General features: G+C 35.7%; 1 protein-coding gene across 1 annotated transcript in view; it reads left to right on the forward strand.

The window, feature by feature from the left end:
* TFAP2D (transcription factor AP-2 delta) overlaps window positions 1-23,387 on the forward strand; it is a 55,640-nt gene that overhangs the window by 14,077 nt on the left and 18,176 nt on the right. The window contains exons 3-6 of the mRNA XM_001502872.5: window positions 166-331; window positions 506-624; window positions 15,680-15,821; window positions 21,495-21,608. Of these exons, the coding sequence (XP_001502922.3) occupies window positions 166-331; window positions 506-624; window positions 15,680-15,821; window positions 21,495-21,608 (541 nt within the window). The remainder of the gene's footprint in view (window positions 1-165; window positions 332-505; window positions 625-15,679; window positions 15,822-21,494; window positions 21,609-23,387) is intronic.

Here is a 23,387-nt window from a genome sequence, read left to right on the forward strand (position 1 = left end):
AAGAACATCTTCCAAGTGGCTTTCTGAGCTGATCCAGGTGACATATCTGTAAGGAACAGGGTGCCATGCATTCCCAAGTCCTGGGTCATGCCTTGATATTAACTGTCTTTCATGCAGTATCTACTCTCACTGTGACTGATATATAATATTCCTCTTCCTCTAAAGGTGGCACCTGTGTGGTCAACCCCACAGACTTGTTTTGCTCTGTCCCTGGTCGATTGTCCCTTCTCAGTTCTACTTCCAAATACAAGGTGACCATTGCTGAGGTGAAGAGGCGCCTCTCACCACCTGAATGCCTCAACGCTTCACTCCTGGGAGGTATTTTGAGAAGGTAAGACAAAGTTGTTTTCTGGCACTGTGGGTCTTCTAACTATTCTGATATCACACTCCTCAGCCTCAGCCCTTCTGTCTTCTGTCCAATGTCGATTTCCCCATGTGGTGAAGTCTTCTCATTTTCCTCAGAATGTGGACTTTCAAAACCTAGTTTTTATTTGTTTTTGGACAGAGCAAAATCCAAGAATGGGGGCCGCTGCCTGAGAGAGAAACTGGATAGGCTTGGCCTGAACCTGCCAGCAGGAAGACGGAAAGCAGCCAATGTCACCCTCCTTACTTCCTTAGTTGAAGGTATGACTTTTTAGCTCTGCAAAGTAGTGATGGAGGGTTAGCAGTTCTTTGAAACTCCGATTTGTTAGATTATGCTGTTTCATTTTTGTCTATACTACTAAGCAAGACAGTTAAGAGTTACAGGTGAATTTCCCAATTAATCATGACAATGATAATTAAATTAGACTTGATATAAGGCTTAGATAATGCATAAAACACCATTTAATTTACTAATCTGGGCAATAATAGGGAAGAAGATAACAATGGAAGACTTAGGTACTTCAACAAGTATTCCATAAATAACAGCAACAAAAAACTGGCTGTGCTATTGTCATTTTTATTATTGTTTACTTTAGAGTTCAGATAAATCTGACTTAACTCGTAATTCAGTGCAACATAATCTACAGGATAAATAATTATCTTTTATAAAGAGTTCACAGGAGTCTAGTCATGATACAGAGCCTGGGGTCACATTGTATTAATCCTCGTAGACATCTCATAAGGTATGGTGAAGTTCCACGGCTTTATGGGCGGATAAGCTGAGTTACAGAAAGGTTAGGGTTATCAGTAGGGTAGGGAGAGAGGTGAGAATATATTCCCAGTAGTTATTTTTTTCCAATTTACCTTTTCCCTTTTGTTTCTTCTGTATGGACTAAACTTTGCATATTCTCATTCAATCTTCTGAGAAGAGTTATTATTGGAAACATTCTTAACTTTTTGGGGGAGCTTTTGGATGTCAATGGAGAGTTATTCCATAACCCAGAATGCTATTGTTTTAAATATGAACAAAGGGGCTTTTTTTGCCTTGACTCCACACCTGCAACACTTTCCTTGTATTGGTTACTCTCTTGTCTATAAGGCACTGTAGGAGGTGAAAAGCCAGTGAAATACACAAACAAACATCTTGCCTTCTTCCAGATTATCAATACATACCATTTACTGTACAACTTTGTGAAGTAGTATGTTCTTGACATTTGTCTTGGTAAAATTGCTTTGGTGATTTTGCTATTAATAATTATCTTTCTTTGATCCCTAGTTGTAACAAAGATAATGACCACAACAGTAATATTATTGCCCATGAACATTTAATGTGTCACTGTTACTATGTTCTATGTCCTGTGCTATGTTTCCCTGTGTGTGCTTATACTGAGAGTGGACATACGGGAGAGAGGGTTGATCTATCATCCATTGATTAGGGTTGGGGGGACTTGGGAAAGGCAAAGTAGAAAAAATGACTAAAGGCTTGATTCTAAAGGGAGACAGATTCCTGCTCAATTTAAGTAAAAATTTCATTAAAATTATGGCTGTTTAACAATAAAAGAAAACACTTGTTCAGGATATAATGGAGTGGATTCAAGAATCGGATGGTAGGATTTGGTTAGTTCTCAAACCCAACTCCATGAAAGAATCAACTGAGGAGGTCTATTGAAAAATTCCTGGACCCCATTCCCATACCAATTGAAACAGTCTCTGGGGGTATGGCCCAGGCATCTATATTTTTTTAAAACATCCCATTATGTTTAATGAGGTTTAAGGATCATTGATCTGAATGTTCCTAGAGATCCTTCCCACTACCCAGGATGGACTGACTATGAATTCTCATGAAATTTGTAACTGGTGTGAAAAGTAAAGGTCCTAAGAAAGACCTATATCCACGATGTCTATGAATATACTAGCCAGTACAATTGAAGAGCCATAAAAGTGTATATTCATAATTCGTTTTTATTTTTATGGTAGCCAAAAGCACTGGAGTATCCTGTGTGGGAATCATTGATTGATGCTAACAGAAAGGGTTGCAGGTGAAATACGTGAAATCCTAGGATGATCTCATGGTCTTGCCGTCACTCTTTCAGCATGCCTTTCCTATCACAAAAGTGCCCAACTTGTGTTCTATTCATTTGGCCTCTGCTCACAGAAGAGCCACCTTGGCCTTGGCTGATAAAACCTAAGACTTTATTCTTCCCAGAGGCATCATACTTTAATTGGATGCTTTTGAAATCCCCCACATCTTCACAATGTAGAGAAATAAATCGTTTATTGTTGAATTCCAGGCACTTTGATGGAACTGAAGAAAAGAGATTTAGGGGCAGAGGGACTTTTTGCAACCCTCAACTCCCCACGTATTATGTTATGACCCTCGAACACACACATACATAAAAGTTTTGTTTCATTACCATGTGCTATGTTCTCTGATATTTTATTCTATTCTATATTTTTGCATTATTTTTAAATGCTGATTGCAAACCCACCAAATTTATTTCAAGACTCACCGTTGAGTCATGGGTCATGATCCACCATTTAAAAAGCTACAAGTTGTCTTGGGACATAAGGAAAACCTAACATTTGAAGATCAAGGACATTCCATCTAGATTAAAATAAGCTTCATTCTATACCTGGGCTGACAAGAAGAGCAGTTTCATTGTTGAAGACTCTCTTATATGTTTCTATTCCCACATTTCAGTCGAGTTTGTGGTGATAGCTGATGGCTCCTTTCTAGCTAGCAAGATGCCATTTTATACATTAGACTCACATTCCTTGGAATCCTGTAGCTGATGCTGGGTGTACACAGAATAACGGTGAGCCAACTCTGGTTTATCAACCTCTTGGAAGATTGAAGTAGTTGATGCTTCTCTTCAGCACTTTTGAGACCTTGATCCTCTGACATGAATCTGAATCAGTTCTTTCAGGCTTGTTTTGCTTGTACAGTTTTAGGTGGTAAATTAAAACTTCACCTCTTTACCAGTTGGTATTCTTAGACCTTGAATCGACCAGGTCTTTCACTGACACTCTTCCCCCTCACTCAAACATTTTTGCAAGAGCCAGCAACATTTTAAATTAATTATTTTTCAGAAATCCTAAAATTAAATTGCTAGTTGTCAAAAATGGCCCATCATCTTTCTTATAAATCTATGGTCTTGTGGGAAAGAATATCATTATTTTCTTCTCTTTTGAAATTGACGTCTCTCCTTTATCTCCTGTGTTTTCTACATTAACCCATGTATACATTTGAATCATCAATACTTAGTAATTTAGCTTCTCTTAAATGTCACTTAAAACTGTTGACTGAAATTCATAAAGTAGTCTAGCCATTACTAGACTAGCTGTTTTTCAAACATTCTGATGGCCCAATACATTGCTGGCATCCAATCACACTTCCTTCCCTGTTTTGATACAATACTTGAGCACAAGATAGATAATATTGGATTGACTTTATTCCTCATAGAGCAGACTTAAAACCAAGTCTCATGAAGGTCAGTCTTCTGTGACTTTATAGCACTTATCTCTGCCCCTTCCTAGGGAAGATTTGAATACAGCCTGGCCATTGTTGCTAATTTGATAGGAATTCCACAGAAAGTGCAGCACATGAAGACTCTGCTGGTTCTCCATGCGGAGATAATTTAACCTTTGTAAAGATCCAATCAATGAACAGTAAGATACCTGATGGTGGGGATTGAAATAAGTAAATGAACATATGTTTTTCAAAAACTCCTCCTGTCACTAGCAAAACAGTGATTTCATCATGATATTCCTATATTTCCATGCTTACCCTGGGTTTTCAGTCATTTGGGTTTTTGTTATTTATCATCATTTTTCCCTGTATTTCTTTTATACAGACTTTCTCTACTAATAGCTCCATCCTAGCATCATTCCCAGATCAACATATGAGAGTCATTATTTTAGGGTTTTATAAGAGGGCTATTTAATGCAAGTTTATAATATATTTAAATAATTCACAACATTTCTGTTACAAATATCGTTGCACCTAGTAACAGTGGGAGGAAGAACTCAAGACTGACTGACTTCTTTTCACCTGACAAAGTTGTTTGAAAGTGAACATTTTAGTAAAGTACATATTTTTTTTGCTTATGTAACATAAATATTTTTGAGCTAGAATGAGATATAAATATTGGAGTCTAGAGTCCCCTGAATGTACTACTAGATCATATTAACTTTTTACCCATATGTCTTTGTTTCATGGGGTTTAAATACATAATGATGGTTTATACAACTTCTTGCACCCCAATTTATCATAGGCCTGAAGTTCTTTTTATTTCCCCTTGTTAATCACCTTGCTACAACTTCTCCTTTGTCCATTCTGGTATCTATTTATCAGAGACGTGTTGCTTTCTGGAAAATACAGTGGATTAGAGATGCTTAACCCAATGCACTGATCTTCCTGAGATCTTGGGCTAATCCCAGACTCTTCTAGAGTGGAAAAAATTCTGTCTCTGGAAACCATTCAAAAAATTTGGCCAATATTATCATTATAATTCAAATAGTCTTTCTATATATTTATTATTTGTTGATTGGCAACATCTGTAGCTGCCTCCCTTGTATTTTACTCCAGAACAATCTTTGCAGAGTTGGTGGGTGTAAAAACAAATATGGGGAGTCAGCTGTGTAGTCATTCCTCCCCATCACTCCCACTCCCACCCTACTTAAGGTTTTCCAAGATGGCCACAGTTGCAGAGTGCTGCTGGAGGGAAGTTTTGTTCACTTGAGTGGGATGCCTTCCTGGGACACTTGTGCTGAATTTGCAAAAGCTCACATAACATTTTTAGGCAATACCAGGAGTTTTGAAAGCATAGTTTAAGTTCTGAAAGCTTATAGCTTGTCATGACAGAAAGTCAAATTCTGTTTATATACATATATTTTTAAAACAGTTTGAGACAGAGAAGGGTGTAAATATATATCAGCAAAAGAAAGGGGACCATTTACAGATATTGTGTATGATCTCCATTCACTCTTTTCAAGTTTAAACCCTCTGTAACTGTTGCCTCCTTATTTAGTTTCAAAATAATGTATGTTCCCTACCCTGCACTCTTACCTCATGGGAACTCGTACCACTCACAAAATGTATTATCCCCTTGGCTTAGTACCAATCCCCCATGCCCAATAATATCACTTTCTAAATTTTGTCTGACTTTAAACTAGTTACTTAACCTGACTAAGCTTCATTTTCTTAATTTATAAACAAGGATCAAAATATCTGTAATAGGGCAATGCTAGCTGTTACAACAATTAATTCCCAAATTGTCAGTGGCTTAACAGAATAGAAGCTTATCTCTCACTCATCACAGTCTGATGTGGGTGTTCCTCATCGGGGGCCTTCCTTCCTCTCACAGTCTCATTCAGGGACCTAGACTCCTTCCATCTGTAGCTATGCCCTCCTCTGGGTCCTAGGAGCCCTAGTCATTCAGCTGATGATAAGGAAAGACATGATGGTGAAAGTACACAGCTTCCTGGCCAGGAATGTGAACGTTACTGCTGTTTACATTCCATAAGAACAAGTTGCATAGTTATACCTAATTCCATATAGACTAGAGAAAATATAGTCTCTAGCTGGACAGGCTTCTCAGCAACAACTCTATGGCATATAAAGAAAGGACAAATCTTTGACAGTCCAGCACCCATCTCTGCTGCAAAATCTGCCTTGTGTGTTTTTTGCAGGATTAAATAAATTCACATGGATTAAATGCCTTCACATAAATTAAACGCTTGGCACCAGGTGGCACAGAGGCACTTAATACAGATTAATACCTGTCCTCTACCTTCTTTCTTCCTAAACAAGTGTTAGTTAATAGTGGAATTTACTCAGAATCATTAAACTTTAGCCCTGGAGAAAAATGGAAAATTAAGTAGTCTAAAGGTACTAGGTCCTAGCAGCTAAGAGTGTGATTCTGACATCAAATAACCTTGTTTGAACTCACTTCTACCGCTTGCTGGCTGTGTTCTATAGGAAAAGGCACGTAACCTTTCCAAGCATCACTGTCTTTATGTATAAAGTGTTAATACTAGTATCCTCCTCATGAGGTCATTGTCAGCGTTCAGTCAGAATGTTTGTAAAGCACTTAGCGTGGTACCTAGCACAAAGTTGGTGCTCAGTACATTTTAGTTATCATTATCCTAAAATGAGAAAGCTAACGTGCAGTGAGATTAACCGTTCTCAACAGAATCATAAAAGTGGGAGCAGCGAGGATGAGAATGCAGGTCTTCTGACTTTCAATGCCACCATCTATCTTCTACTTGGATTTGTATTTGTGACATCGATTATGAACAGTTGCATTGCTGAACTACTTCTGAATTTAACTAAAGTATGACTGAGGGGTAGCAAGAAGTTATCAATGCTTCAGCCTATTTTTCACTGTGGATTGCACCTCCCCTGCTGCTGGGAATCCTGGGCAAGTTTGTTCAGCTTTCTTGCATCCACTAGCACAAGTTTTTTAAGTCCTGATCAATGAATCCTCTGCTGCCGCTTACTTCCCCAAAGTTAGGATGACATAAAATCTTGGTTTGTTCCTCTTTTCTGGAATAGTTATCAATACAAAACTTTTCTTTCCACTCCAGCCAAACCAAGCAAAGGTAGGATAAAGGAAGGTTATCACTTCGTGCTATTTCCCCTTTTTCTTTAATCCTGAGCCTATATGATTGCATTTCCAGGAAAAACGGGAAAAGAACAGACTTGGCAATAAATTCTTTCCTATAGATAAAATATAGCAAGCATGGGTATATCCAGTTTTCTGGATATGGTTATCTGTGGCTTTTTACTTTAGGAAGAAGTATTGTTCACTGCTTGAGCCTCATCAGATTCAAACACCAAAATCCTTTTGCCAGGTATTAGTGATAATGTGCGCATAGAGCATCCTCATCATTAGTTGTTCTTCTTATGGGATTTAGGACAAAGCTGATATTCTAGTTGTCTTCACCTGGTAGCACAATGGGTTTTTGTGGACATGTGGAGCTTAAGCCTAGCCTCCAGGGACTCATGACAATTGCAGGTCTGAAAGGACCATCGTCCCAAAATAACTCCTCCACTGGCCATTCCAGACATCACATTCCCTCACTGGTTTTTCCTTTGGCATAAAGGTTTCCAGGTTTCTTCTAAAACTGTACATGATATAAATAGGGTAGTAAGTTGACCTCTTGTCATAATAACTCAAACTGGTGCTCACTTCAGTCAGACAATCACCTGGAAAAGCCCAATCACTCGGGGACCCTGGTGTTCCCTTTTGCACACAAACACTCTGGCGTTGACAATGCCTCTTTGCGCTTCAGAGCTACCAGTGGAGTTGGACTCAGTAATGTAAATGCTAGTAGAGCCTATTTTAGCCATTCATTTTAAAGTCACTCTTGGAAAATGGCTTTTTTCCCAGACCAATAGGTATTGTCTAATCTGTAAATTTCTTATTCTAAGTCATGGAATAGTTTCTGAGAGACTTTGCCTTCATAACTGGTAATTAGAGGACAATTAGATATTGTTGTCGAATATCTAAGAGCAAGTGTTTATCAAACTTTTCAATTGGTCTCAGTGAACCAGAGATTGTATCATACAATATTATGGACAAATGGACACCATCTCAGATGACATCCTCTTAAATCATTTGCTTACTTCCTAGTATTACTCCCCTGACCTGCACCTTATGATTTCATTCATTTTTACAGGAGAAAGGTCTTTACATGTAGAGGCAGAGGAAACAGGCTACTACACATATGCCTTTGTGTCTGACTACGTGCTTGGGGTGCCCTTATTTCTGCTCCTGCTCTTGGTGACTGTGGCACCAAAAGGCAAATGTATCCAAGCCTTTTGGCTCAGTCCTGCCCTTTCCCTTTGGTCCAGCTCCTTACTCACTCACGTAAATCAGGATGCTCACCTAAAAGCATGTCTCTGAATTGCTTTCCTGGTGATTTTCTTTTCTTTTTTATCTTATTCTCTCTTTCAAACTTTATGCCTCAACCAATGTACTTTTCAAACACTCAGTTTCTGCTTTTTTCCATTATTTACATTTATCAAAATTCACAGGTATGCTAATAAAATTTTAGACTGTGGTTATTCCTATTGATGTCTAACTCTTACCGAGTAGCAATGGAAGTTTTGGAATTGCCCATGTTTTAACATACAACAAATATTTGAGCATAGAATTAAATTTTTCTAAGAATGGGATCAGAGAGTAATTTTGCTTTGAATTAGTATAATTGTAAATAGATAATTTATACAAAAGGTAAAAAATTCAAAAGTTACAAGAGTATGTAGTGAAATACCTCTTTTTCTCTTTATTCCCGTCGTTCAGTTCCTCTCCTGGAGGAAAGCAAACGTTATTGATTTCTCTATTTCCCTCCAAGGATATATGTGTGCATGCAGGTTTCCTTTTTATTTTTAAAAGAAATTCTAGTATTCTATGCACACTATTTTCATGTGGGGTTTTTTTCACACCTTATGTTAGTGGGGGTTTTTTGGTGTTTACACGTTGTCCGTTCTTTGAAATGGACTCACGGTATTCTATTGTGAGAGCACGTCACAATGTATTTAACCAGACCCCTACTGAATATCATATAGTTATTTTCAGTCTTTGGCTATCACAAATAGTGCTACAATGAGAAACCTCACATAATGAATTCTGCAGATATGCAAGTACGTCCATTCAATAAACTCCTAGCAACGTGTTGCAGGGTCAAAGATTTGCGTTTGTAATTTTAGCAGATTATCGGAAGATTGTTCTCCATATTGGTTGTAAATTTATAATCCCATCAGCAATGCGAATGAGAAGCATTGATATGATAGTGCTTCTCTGTACTCTAACCCAAGCAGGATGCTGTCAAGTTTTTGATCTTTGCTAATATGATTTTTTTTTTTTTTTAAAAAAAAGCTACCTCTGTTATAGAGAAGGTTCAGTACATTCTTGGGAGAATTTTATGAGTTTTTCTGTCCATTTACTTTGTCCTTATGGAATTTTTAAAATATTTTTCTCATTGATTTGTAAGAACTCATTATATATCAGGAAAATTAGCCAAATGTCTTTGTATAGTTGGCAAAACACCCCCACCTCTGGCTTTGGTTTGCCTGTTTGCTCTTATGAGTTTTTTGTTTTTGCTTATTTGTTCAGGTCTATTTCATGCAGAACTTTTTATTATTAATATAATCATATTTCTCACATAATTTGTTTCACGGCTTTTAGTTTTTATTATAATACGTTAAAAGACATTTTTTTCTTCCAGATTATAAAAGAATTCTCCTATATTATCTTCTAATTGCTTTGTGGGTTCTATTTTTTTGTGTTTAAATCATCGATCCACCTGGACTTTGTTTCATTGTTGGATGTATAGGATAGATCCAATTTGGTTTTTTTTTCCAGATGGCCACCCAGTTGTGCCAACACCTTCTTTGATAATCCTTCTTTTCCTTACTACTGTGAAAAGCAAACTTCAACTTATACTAAATCATCCTACACGAATATACTTTTTCAATAGCCTTTGCTTCTCCAATCATAGTATCTCTACTTCTACCACCACATTTCCTCTTTTGTTTCTAGAGTTCATACCATATCAGCCAGATGAGGCAGAACTCATCATGCAAGAGCCCAGATAGAGGTCTTTACAGTTTAATGTTAACTCTGTAGTGACTGCCTTCCCTTTGTATAAGGCACACAATCCTTGTATTTGGGGAAGATGTGTAGTTAATTCTTACATAATGCTTTCCCTTCATCTTAGGACAGCGTTTCTAATCCTAACCTGAGATTACTTCAGGAGCTTTCAAAAAATGATGATGTTCTGGCTCCAAAGATTAATCAATATAAGGAGGAACCCAGACCTTTTTTTTAACCAAATTCCCAGGTTATGGGAGTAGCAAGTGAGGAAAACACTGCCTTCTAGTATAGTCTATTTTATTAAATGACTCTGTGAAATAATGATATACTCTATTTTTATGGGTTTCCTATATATTTCATTCTTTCTAGCAATTCTCCTTTGCTCTAGTTTTTCACTATATTCTTTCAAAGGAGTGCCTCCCAAGACTATTGCTATGATTAACCAATAAAACTTTTGAAAATGTTCTTATTTAACAAATGTTTATTGAGTACCAATTATGAATCAGGTGCTGTGCCAAGTAGGCTATGGAATGGGGAAAAAAACTATTGCTTTAACAAAAAGTATTGGTGTTTAAACAAATCATCATTAAACCAGGGAACTACACATTATAAGGCACATATCATAGATTGTATGATATATAGTGTTGTACAGTACTCTCCTTTCAGAATAGTTTAGGAAACCTGTAACAAATATATTAACTTTGTCCTTCTAGCTCTAGGGTTTACTGCACTTTGATATTATAAAACAATTTATTTAATGTAATATCTTATCCAGGTTTGAAAATATTCTCAAATTTGTTTTCTAATCAGTATTTCTTAGAATAATCCCAGAGATAGATTTAAATGTGCTGTTTCCCCATACATGTAGCTAAGACTGAAATCATACATAGATATGTGACTAATTTAGCACATGTGAATTGTTGCTTTTATTTAATAACATTGAGTATCGCAATACTAACTTAAATCTGAATTGTTTTTAAGGCAATATTGTTACGGTGACAGTTGGTAAGAACTATCTAGTGAATAACAATGTAGAAGTACCCTTTAGTACAAATTAGTGTACCAGATATTGATTTTTAGATGTCTAAAATATATTTTTTCCCTAAAATACAATAATTTCAAAGAAGGAAAAATCTTCAATGAGCATATAAAAGGTTGAAAATCAGCTGTATTTATTTCTATTTAAAAATGCACTTAGATCTACTTCTTGTAAACAATGTGGGAACCCAGAATCTTAGTAAAATTAGCAATCAACTTTCTTCAGAGAATATTTTTTCATTAAATTCCTGTTTCTTGGCTACATCAATGATTGCCATTTAAATTTTTCCTAATATTTTCCCCTGTTTTTCCCTTTTTGCTTTTGAGTGTGAAAAATGAATGCCCTGAAACTAGGGACCAAATTCTCTTTTTATGTTCTTCCTGTATTCTGTAATTTACTTGTGCTGGCTTTTTGAGAGAGATAGGCAATATGAGTCATCAACTCCTCTGTTGCTGTTGGAAAAATGAATATCCCTCAGTGTTTTCCACTCTTTTGGAAAGGAGGGTGGCACTGCTTGGTGTATACAGCCTAACAACACTGCACTCAAGAATACTCCTATCCAAGTGCTAACTCAACCCCCCAAAATATCCATCTAGCATACCTCTAAAATATTAATTCTTAAAGTGACATGACATGAAATGGATGTACATGCCAAGGTTCATGTGTTGCTTCAGCTGTCAGGGGAGACCGGTTTGTCAAGCGGCACAATACATTGAAATAAACGACTAGGTTAAACCCATTCTGAAAAAAAAGAAAAGAACTAGACCATCCTACCTCATCTCGCAGGGAAATGAGGTGACAGCAGCCATTTTTGCCACATGGGAACAGAAGGGAAAATGTTTTCAGCCCTTCATGGATGCCTCTTTTCACCACAGCTTACTGCACCTGCTTGTTGTTCATGTGGCATTTTGTACCACCACAGAGACAGAAAAACTCTAGATCTTTATTTTCACAAATCAGTCAAATCCCCTAGAGTCTCAGCCATGTGCTTTTCTGATCCTAAAATTTCTATTTTTCTTAAATCTGTTGACTCTAAGATATATGGGGTACAGGACTTAACTATAGATTTGTCATCGTTCCTGAATATCGTGTGTATTTTAACTCATGGATCCATTTGTTTATTCATTCTTGAATCCTCACACACAAAGCTTTTGTGGCATGATATACACATTTTAGCTACTTATCAGAGTGTCTTCACTTGCCACTTCTTTTGATGTAGCATCGCTATACATCCAGTAACAATGTTACATCGCAAGCAGGAGAAAGCAGTAAACAGAACCAAGGGAAGGAAAGATCTGGCTGTCAGTGTAAATGTAAATAGCAGCTGTTCCATTCAAACTGTTTTTAAAACTACCACACGGTGAGAGCTTTGCATAAAATGGGCCAGATCCTCAAGAATCAGGTTTTAACACAAAACTTAAGAGGCATGCTGCCATCCTCCTGTTTGCTCTGCTTCACTTCTCCCACTATTGCACAAACAGTAGAGGAAAAAATATATATAATAGTCTCTGTTAAAATGTTATTTAAATATCTATTTCTGTGTGAATGTTGCAAAATGCAGATATATCAATACACATGACTTGCTATACAAAGATGACACTATGAATGTGTTATTTTGTTAGTTGCAAGATACTTGTGAGTCCTAAGGTCACATGAGTTTAGCCTCTGGTCAGGAGCTGTGGCCGTTATTTGATGGGTCAAGCTTTAAGACTTTTTACCTCAAATTTGAAGTTTCTTGAATTATCTTCCTTCTTTCATTTTTCTAGCAAAAGTGATGATCCTATATGGCATTACAATGTCCTTTTAAAAAAATCTTTGTTCCATTTCTTCTACCAAATTTGCACACATTTTCTTTCCTAATTGGTTAGGGTGATAAATTGCTGGTAATAAGCACTTTGAAAATATTGTTTGTACATTGCCGCAATGTGATCTCCAACAACTACCCAGACTGGTCAATATAAAGACCCTTTCCATTTAGTTATGTCATCTTCCTATTTAAAATGGAGGAAAAACAATGGTGTTTTCTACCACAGATACATAAAAATCTTAACTAAAGACTGCTGCTTAAAAAGAGAGGGGGGGAAAATCATGATCAGATCGTTCACAAAACGTTATCTGATTTAATATGTTTACTTCATTGTAATATTTTTATATTAAATTAGACTCTTCCAAGGCCTGGAACAGGACTTCTCACTTGGTGGGGATGAAAAGAGTTGTTAAAGACTCAGGGAATGGATGAAAAAATGAATGACAACATTGCATCTCTTGGTAATATAAAAATTAAATACACTTGCATAAATGCAAAAGTCTCATTTGAATGATTGGTTAATATTTGTACATGTTGAAGCTTAAAATCAAGATTTTAACTAATATCTGCATATTAGTCATGGTGGAGCCTTTCAGTGTATAAATGTGCTTTTCTGTCAAGTATACAAGGGTAGGTATCTCACCAGTTCCAATTTACTCTGTTGGCATAAATCATACAAATAAGCCATCATTAAACACTTCTTAGTCTTATTCCTTCTTCTTCTTAATATATATCAGGGAAAACTTTTGAGATAAAAGCTTTTAGGAAAAAAACTATAAACAAATATTGAACTCTAATTATTTACGTGCTGAAGTTTTTAGGGAGATACTGAGGTTTACAATTTACTGTGAAATGAAGCAAAATTAACATAGATTGATGGATGAGTAGAGGTAAAGAAAGTTGAATAGATATGTGATGAAACAAATTTAGTATAACATTAAGAGTGGGCATATGGTGTTTACTGTCTAAGTCTTTCGACTTTGCTATATCTTTGAAATTTTTATAATTAGAATGTTTGGAAAAAATCCTTAGGAATTTATTTACATTTTTTTCCTTAGGATTTTTAGCTGTAGGAAAGGCAAGGTATCCAAGAATAATTAAAGGGAAAATTACTTGCAGGATTCTATTTTCTCAGTTCTATACCATCCTAAAATGTTTTCCTGGTTTTGATTGTTAACAATTTTCTTTGTCAATCTTTATAAATATCTTTCCTAATTTGAAAGATTAAGATTTCTTTTTTCTAGAGAAAAAATAATATCTTTACTAAGGAAACTTTCATTGATACTAACTAGCCTATTTTATATATTTATTTTGTATGCCTATAAACTTTTCCTTCTTCTCTATGGTAATATTAATCATTTTTATTTCTTTCTGGTATTAATTCATCCACTACTCTGTTATTCTATGAGTATAAAGCAGGATCAAATCCATCACTTCTTAGACTGTTACTTTGTCCACCCACCAAGCAAGGGTCATGTGATTTGGTCATCAAGCCTATTTTCTTATTTCTTCATGGCAAAATTTGATTGACCATGTGGCTGTTGGGTCACCTCTCCCTGATTACCACCTTGTCTTCTTTTTGAACTTATGTAAAACATTTTGTCTCTTATACTCGTTTGATACTTGTAATACAATAGCTTGCATTATATATAATATCAACGTAATATCAATAAACGTGTACAGATTATAGATAATGCTCATACAGGTGTGATATAAATTATAAAGTGCTGCTGAGGCTTTTTTGTGTTTGTTGTTGTTGTTGCTACTGTTATTGGTATGAGTGTCATCTTCCTAGAAACAGGGACCATCTTTGGTGTCCTTTTAGACTCCCTGTTACTCCTACTGAGCCCTGAGCCTTGAACAAAGTCTGTGCTCAATGTATATGGAGTGAAATCTTGCTTTTTTAAAGTTTTAATGGTCAAGTATAATTTGGCTTGATTGAGCTTTAAAAATACTGGCCATTGTTTTCCAGACTGAAGTCCATTGCCAAATCTTACTTTGCCAATAAGCCATATTTACCCCATTTCTTAAAAATTTACTCAGGTTTAAGATTTTGTGAACGAATAAAAGTTACGTACAACAAAAGCATTGTTCATCGTGCTAAAAGGTCCTGAAGCCTACCATAGAGCCTAATGATGCTAGGACTACCATCATGCAATATACTCTCTTTAGCCATGTAATCTTATGAAATTGATACAATTCATTTATCTCCCTTTTCAAAGTGTTCCAACTCCTTTGAATAATTAAGACCCTTTGCTGATATTTTAATAGGTCTCATGGAAAAGATATGTGAATATTTCGGATATATTGAGAACAGGTTGTAGGGTGAGCAGCAAGAAAATGACATGCCCATGAAACATTTTCCCCAGGGCATTAACATGTAGGACCTCAGATGTCAGTCTGTTCTAGTGGCCAGAGCCTCGAGGGGAATCAAAATTCCTAGAGAATGGTTCTGGGTTTTCCCCTCAATTTTCCACATACCCCTGCCTGATCACCTCTCCATGATTACCACCTTCTCTCTTTTTGAGCTTATGCAAAACATGTTATCTCTAACATTCACTTGATACTTGTAATACAATAGCTTGCATTATATATAATATCAACGTAATGTCAATAAACATGTACAGATTATAGACAATGCTTATATAGGTGTGATATAAGTAGCTTCTGGTAAGCAGCTTCTGTTTCTCAGTTTCTCCTCATCCCACCCACCTCACCTCCAAAGTCCTTTCTCTTGGGTTGTTTAGAATGATTAGGAAAAATGGTTCATCTGACCACAACCAGGAATGAGGCTTGAGAAGAATCTAAGGGGTATTCTTATTGAGTTTGGACATTCGTAACGAACTAACTTTTATTGTCTGCCAACAGGGGAAGCTTTACACTTGGCTCGGGATTTTGGCTACACTTGTGAAACAGAGTTTCCAGCCAAAGCAGTAGGCGAACATCTTGCCAGACAACATATGGAACAGAAAGAACAGACAGCAAGAAAAAAGATGATCCTAGCGACCAAGTAAGCAGAATGGGGAAGCCTCTATATGCCTTCATTCTCAGTTTTTCCATTTTCTTTGAATGAGGGAAACAGTCTAGAAAATATCGGTTCTCTCAAACAAGGGAGCATCACAAGATGTATTAAAGAAGGACCCTCCACAACTCCCCCCCACATACACCGTCTTGTGCCCATAGCAAAGTTTACCAACTGCCCTTGATAAGTGATGGGGCTGTCACTGACACTGATGAAAAGTCTTAGAAAATCTCCTCAGAATAAGCAGGAATTCCTAGGAGAAAAGCATATTTAGAAGATGTAAATTCCAGGCATATATGCCATTGGTTGCTGTGTAATTTGGTCTAAGCCACTCACTGTGCCTTAATAAATGAGGATAAAGATCTTAAAACACTATGAGTGTTTGGGGAATGTGACAAAAGATGAGGACCCAGATGCTTGAGAGGTAACAGGGAGACCTCTGGGACCAAAGATCGCCATCAATGCCCCCATCTTTTCTTGTGTATAATTAAGCAAATAATCCCTGTAGTGCCCCACCCCCTGTGGTGATATTGTCAAAAAGAAAAGGTATAATGTATGTGAAACCTTCTGAAAATTGTAGAAAGTCCAATTAAAATGTGAATTAAAATAGTAATGGGAATGATGTAGGAAAGGGGAAGCTTGCATAAGATGACTTCAAATTCTCTCGACTTGAAAGGTCTTTGATAATTAATGGAAGGACTGCATTTATTGTGTGAAAACCCAGCAGAACTGTTAAGTGCTGCTGCATGTCATGTTCAAATTTTTAGAGAAAAATCTTTCAGGTGGTAGCTAATTCTTGCTCTCTTCTCTATTAAAATAAGTTATTGCTACAAGGAGACCATTAATAATCTTATCTAATTTCCTAACTCTCTATTCATATTTTAGAACTAATAGTCCCATATGGTTAAATTATCATTTAGAAATTAGTTTATTTGGGGAAAACTTTTAAAGAGAGAGTATATGGTAGATATTGTTAAAGACGTTGCTTCTTGGAAACTGATGAAAAACTGACTTTACTGCATGTTAGCTAAAAAATTTAAATTGGTTCGAATTGCACGAAACCAAAACTAAATATTCATTGTACCAACTTTAATGTCACATAGGTTTGGGTTTTTTTGTTTTGTTGTGTTTTTTTTTTTTTTACAAATTTAAAGGTTTATGTGGGACACCTGCCACCCAACAGGCTTGCCCAAGACACTTTAGTGTCTTCTGTGTGGTTTGTGCTACTCGTAGCTGTCACTGTTTGGGTTTAGGATATATTCATACATCGCTCTTCTGAGAGTACTAGATGATTCTCTCATCTTGCCCCAAAGAGAAGGAAAACAAAATGTGGTAGCAACAGGAGAAGGGAAATGGCAACACAAGGAGCTAAAGGGGAAAGAGAATTAAGACCAAGAGTTAGAGAAAGAAAATTATAAGGCAGGTATCAAATTTGGACTTAAAATTTGGGGAGGAACTTTGTGCTGTGCAAGCTCCTGAAAACTTGGTAGTAGAATTTTGCACTTGGGCTTTTTGCATGGTTTATCTCCTGGGGGTCTTTGTACCTATTTTGCTTGTGTTCTTTCCTTCTTCCAAACAGTTTCTTGGCTGAGAGATGCATTCATCAGTCGTATTTCAGTTTCTCCAAAAGGAACTGACAGTACATGGAGTTAGTTGGTTTGATCCTAAATATAATCTCAGGAGAAATAGAAAGACATGTGATGGATCAAGAAAAATATACAGTGCTATAAGTTAGGTAATGTCCCCCAGGTATTCCCAAAGCATAATATCATTCTAGCTGGCAGGATCATACAGATTTCCCAATATGCATACCTATGTGATACCTCTGAGTGACACTGTTACCCCCAAATGCAAATTACTCAGGAGAAAACACCTTCATATTCTCTACCTCCAAATTACTTGGTTGTGGTTTCATTGTGCATATTCTAAGACTTTCACCCCCTAATTCAGAGAAATCCTTCGTCTTGTCCTCTTTCCCCCAGGAATGATTGTACAACTGTTCACCCGTACCACCCACAGCAGTGCCACCATTAACATTCCAAACTCAATTTTCCATTTTCTTGGGAGCTCCCATCAATCTGTTGAAGTGTTTGGGAGTCAATGCATTCAAATTGATGCTAAGAATTTGTTTTTACAGAAGTAAATGTTCGAAGAACTTGGGGGAAGTGAGAGAAGTACTTCCATATTTGTCAAAGTTCTGCTGAGACATCTGTTTTAGAAGAGTGGTTTCAACTACAGAGTAACATTTTCCTTTACTCTGGATCTAAGTAATACATATTATTTTAGGTGCTATTTTCAACTTTGATTTCATAAAATATTGTGAAAACATGTAATTTTCTTTAATCCCTCTGCCCATAGCTGGACATTTGCAGACCAATAAATGTCAAGCAAGAATTGAGTTCACTAATTCCTATTACCTTATTTTACATAAGATTAAATAGACCATAAACATCTAGAAATTAGGAGACAGTCTTTATAAATTCTTTGTCTTTTTGGTTATTTATATCATCTCATCTTCTTATTAGACAATATGAGAGAAGAATTAAAGAATTAGAAACTGCAGTCATAGCAAACATATACAATACAAATAGTCATCAATAGAAGTAGATAAATTAAGGGATGTGTAGGAATAGTATGCATTTTCTGCAACATATGAATGGATCCAACATGTGTTGTGAGCAGTTTCTAAGTTTACAATGGTAAAGTATTGGATATTTTCAATTAAAATGCTCAAAATTGGAATTAAGTAGCCTACATGGATACTCATTACATTCTAGTCAGCTCACCTTTGTTCACCAGACTGTGATAATTTGTATCAAAAATATATATGAAATCCAAAATTCTTTGGATGAGAGATCCAGTTTCTGATCTGCATTGTCAGATTGGCTTATATATTGCTTTTTTACCTCTATGACTACCAGATTTCGTTGTATTTGATTATATTGCCAAGTATACAATTGTAAGCAGACCAATGATTAAATGCAATTAGCCTCCTAATTCCTCTTTATTTCTACTGTTTTGTTGATTAACCAAATATTTTGGTGTAATTTAACAAGTATTGAGGAGGAGGGATAGAAACCAAGTTACACAATTTTTGAATTCTAAAAATGTACCAGGCAAAACGTCTATTTGATTCATGAAAAACACATTTAAGCCTCTTCATTGAATTTAGAGCTAAATATGCTTAACATTTAATCTACATTAGGGGAAAGCAGAATAGTTAACAAGTTTTGTTACCATAACATTAATCGAAAAAAGGAGAAACATAGAACTTTACATTCAGATGTCAGCAAAAAAATTCTGTTCTTAAGGACAATGATGTAAGTGATAAAGTTAGAATTTATGATTCATCGAAGATCATCTTGTGTTACGTAATTCATAATGTGACATTTTGTTTTGAACAATGAGTATTTCTTATTGTAGCGTCATAAATAAAAGTTTAAATAAGAATGAAACTAGTCATAAAAATAATAACTCTGTAACTGTCATAATGAGATGAGGATGATAATTGCCTAAGGGAAACCTACAAAACTGTCATCTGTTTTTAAGTCTGGAAGCTGTCCTAAGTCAGTGAATTAAGCAGCAGAATTGAATATCAAAGGCTGAGAATTCTGAAACTTCTCCTGATACAGCTTCGTGTGTGGTGTAGTTGAATTGCTTAGCATAAGTTAAATTTGTCCACATTTTGCCTTTTCCTCATTTCTTCATCAACTTTAAGTTTATTGTAACTTGCTGTACTGTTTATACAGTAAGGAAGTTGATTTGCCAACTTATAAATCAATTTGTTCAATTATCCAAATAATTCCCATATCATAACTCAAACACTAAAGCAATGTTTCAACTTTATTTTAATTTTTTGATGTGTCTTAATCTGATAGAAAACTAAAAGAATTTTCTCTAAACAACCTCAATATTCCTTGTAATAATGGATTGCATCGACAGCCTACCACATAGTAATCCGTATTGCTAGTGTGAAAAATGATAGCATGAGTCTGTATTTAAAATTTTAGTTCCAACTGTATTAAATAGCACAAAGCAGGACAGATAACAATGCCCACCAAATGGCAGTTGCAGGGGGATATGGAGGCTCCTGTCGGATTTAGAGCTGATAAGGGCTTATTTTTGTTTGTTTGTTTGTTTTTCCTCTCCCTAGGACCTTCCTTTACTTTCACCTGCATTCAAAATGTAAAAGGCAAATTCTATGAAATGACACAATATTTGAACACTGGCAATAAACCTGAGGCTCATTGTTAATTTAAAAAAAATCGCAAATGATCTTTGGAAGAAATTTTAGGCACCTAATTATAAATAAGGCTCCACTGATTTTAATTCAGAGATCAACTATTTGTGTTTCAAGACATTTGTCACTTTTTAATAGTTATTTGTCAGTGACACAAATGCTTTGGAGAAGAATTAGTGGCTGGGACCATAGAGTGACATATGCTAGGAATAATTTGACCCTTCTGTTCTTGTCTTTGGCTACATTGATAATTACGGTCAGGGCTACATAATTAAATTTTGGGACTGCCCATTGTAAATCTAGACAAAAATCCTAATCACTGTCACACCATCCCTTGAATATGGAGTGGCCTCACTTGGATGATGGAGTTTTCTTCTTCTCTCTCTCTCTTTTTTTTTTTCCTGAGGAAGATTTGCCCTGAGCTAACATCTGTGCCAGTCTTCCTCTATTTTGTATGTGGGTCATTGCCACAGCATGGCAGCTGATGGGTGGTGTAGGTCTGCACCCAGGAACTGAACCCAGGCCACTGAAACAGAGTGTGCTGAACTTAACCACTAGGTCATGGAGTTGGCCCAATGATGGATTCTTTTGAGCAATTTCTTGGCAGTCCTGTACTTCACTCTTCAGCTACTGCATTAATTTAGTGTTTTGTTATTAAAAAAAAGAACTATTTTCTTTATATGTTTTGCTTCTTTAGAATAGTATCATTTGGACTGTGTATCACAAGGGCTTTACCATTATCCAACATACACAGTAATGTGGTAATTTAAACTGAAACCAATGACCAGAAATCATAATCATTTAATGTAAGAAGAGCAGCAGAAAAATGCTCTTAAGGGTACTTTTTTGAAAGAAACCATCTTACATGGAACATAATCATTTTTGTGAGGCTAGTGAGCTAAATTCTAAGTGATTGTCTACTTCAAATATTAAAATAGAAATTTAGTCTACAAGAGTCTGAATTATAATGAAATTTTGGGAAAAAAGATTTTCCAAAGTACTTGAATCATGGCTCTGAAATAAGCCTTTAACTTGGTTTAACATTGTTTACAAATATGAGATCCCACAAAAAATCACAACTTAAGTTTTTAAAAGCCAATTATTAATTGTGATCCTTTCATATAGATTTTTCCTTATCCTGAGGTTAATCTATGAATATTCACCTTAAACAATGAACATTGGTTTTGTCAGTGCCCATGGACTGTTATTTACTTGAAAAGTTTTTCAATACTATAACGCTTGAGAGCAAAGTTGCCATTGTGAACTTCAACTGCATGTTGTGGATGGAACTTTGGAGCTTGCTTTATGAAATTTTCCAATCCATTTTTAAAAGAGAAAACAAATCTTTGGTAAAATATTGTGGAATGAAATTAAAGCCCCATTTCAAGAGTTCAACTTCAATTTTGAATGTTTTATTTTAGGCAAATTTGTAAAGAATTCCAAGACCTCTTGAGTCAAGATCGATCACCACTGGGCTCCTCCAGACCCACTCCAATTCTAGACCTGGACATCCAGAGACACTTAACGCATTTCAGGTAAGACTGGTTTTCCAATTTGCTCAGACTCTCTCTTAAATTGTTTAACCATCCTTACTAACCCAGATATTTTTGCATTCCTATCACAGTTCAATTTAGAGATATCACTTATATATCCATATGGTGACTGAATGTTTTGAAATTCCAAGCATTTAACATCAAATTATAAAAATAAATGATGCATGAAGCATATTAGATCAGAAAATTTAATATATTTGTGCAATCACCAGGAAATTGTGAACACTATTATTTCAAATAACAGCTCTTTTGGATCAGAATTTTTAAACAGTTCTTTATCTTGGTGAGATAAATTGCTAAATGGACAGATGATATGACAGACATGAATGAGATATCATGGACTGGTTTTCCAGGAGTATGTTAATAATTTCTACCCAATTAAAAATTGTAAATCGTTCTTAAGTTAGACTACACAAGCATATTTTAAAGATCCTAGAATGTATTATTGAAAGCATATTTTAACTTTCATTTTTCTGAGATGCTTTGGAAGAGAATAGAATATTTTTTCTGGTTAATTTATGCCCTAGATGCAATGTGAAAAAGAAGATGATGATTATTCAGGTGACTTCTAGTTTTAAAACTCTAGAATTCTACTGCCTTACTTGATGAGATGTGAACTGTGAAAAATAGTTTATCATCTTTTAATTATTATCATTTAGTTTAAAAACAATGCTGAGGAAAGACTATTGTACATTAAATTTTAAAATGTCTTCAGTATCTCTCAATGATTGTAATGCTGTTGAGGAGGATACTCCACTATATAAAATAATGAGTATTCACTAGGTTGGAATTTTATCTGCAACATCAGACAGTTTTAAATAGAATATTTTATTTTCTATAATTTTACAAGGCTCCTCAATAGGTAATAGATACATCTCTGAAGCCTAAGTTCAGGATTTATCTTCTAAAAATGCACCAAATGTAGGGTATATTTCACAGGACTTTTTTCCTACCACTCAACTGGGTTAGTGAAGCGAGTGTAATAAAACCAGGAGAAAATACAATGCCCAGGAGTTAAGAGCTGAAGGCTTTGGAGTCAATAGAACCGTCTTCAAATCCAGCCTCTTATACATGTGAGCTGGGTTGTTTGGGGTAACGTCCACTCTTTCCAAGCCTCTATTTCCCCAGCTTTAAGTGAAACAAGAACCCCTCCACTATATGGTGGTAGTGAGCTAAAATGAGATAATGAATATAAAGTAAGCATTCAATAAATGATGCATTGTTTACTCCACCCCTGATCCAAGTTCAAAAGGTATGGATTGCTCCACTATCGTATCTGTGCAAATATTTTCCACACTTTTATTTGTGTACACACTAAAGAGATTTATAATTTTTACAGCAGTTCAATTCATAACTTAATAACTTTTATACAGTTTCAATTCTGGGTTTAAGGAAAAGTTTGTTAGGTTACAAATTTACTCTCAGGTGGAACTTACTGTCAAAATACAGAGAATTCAAATTTTGTGTCGTATCTCCTAGGTTATTTCCAACGACAGATGCCACAGCCTGCACTGGACAGTGAGCTTTCCTTTTTCAGGCTGAAAACAAAATAGAGCATCAATGTGTAAATTGAATATTAGTTACAGTGTGAAATAAATAGGCAAACCATTTGTTTGCTCAGCATAGGCACAATCTGCTAATTTGCTGATACTTTCGTTAGTTGCCAACATAATGCCACAGAACTCTTTAAAGGAAACTTTCACTTCTAAACTTGAGCTGAATGTCTCCTACATGAGCTTTGTATGCTCTTCTCCACCTCTC

Source organism: Equus caballus, chromosome 20 (genome assembly GCF_041296265.1).
Source record: "Equus caballus isolate H_3958 breed thoroughbred chromosome 20, TB-T2T, whole genome shotgun sequence".
Lineage (NCBI taxonomy): Eukaryota > Metazoa > Chordata > Mammalia > Perissodactyla > Equidae > Equus > Equus caballus.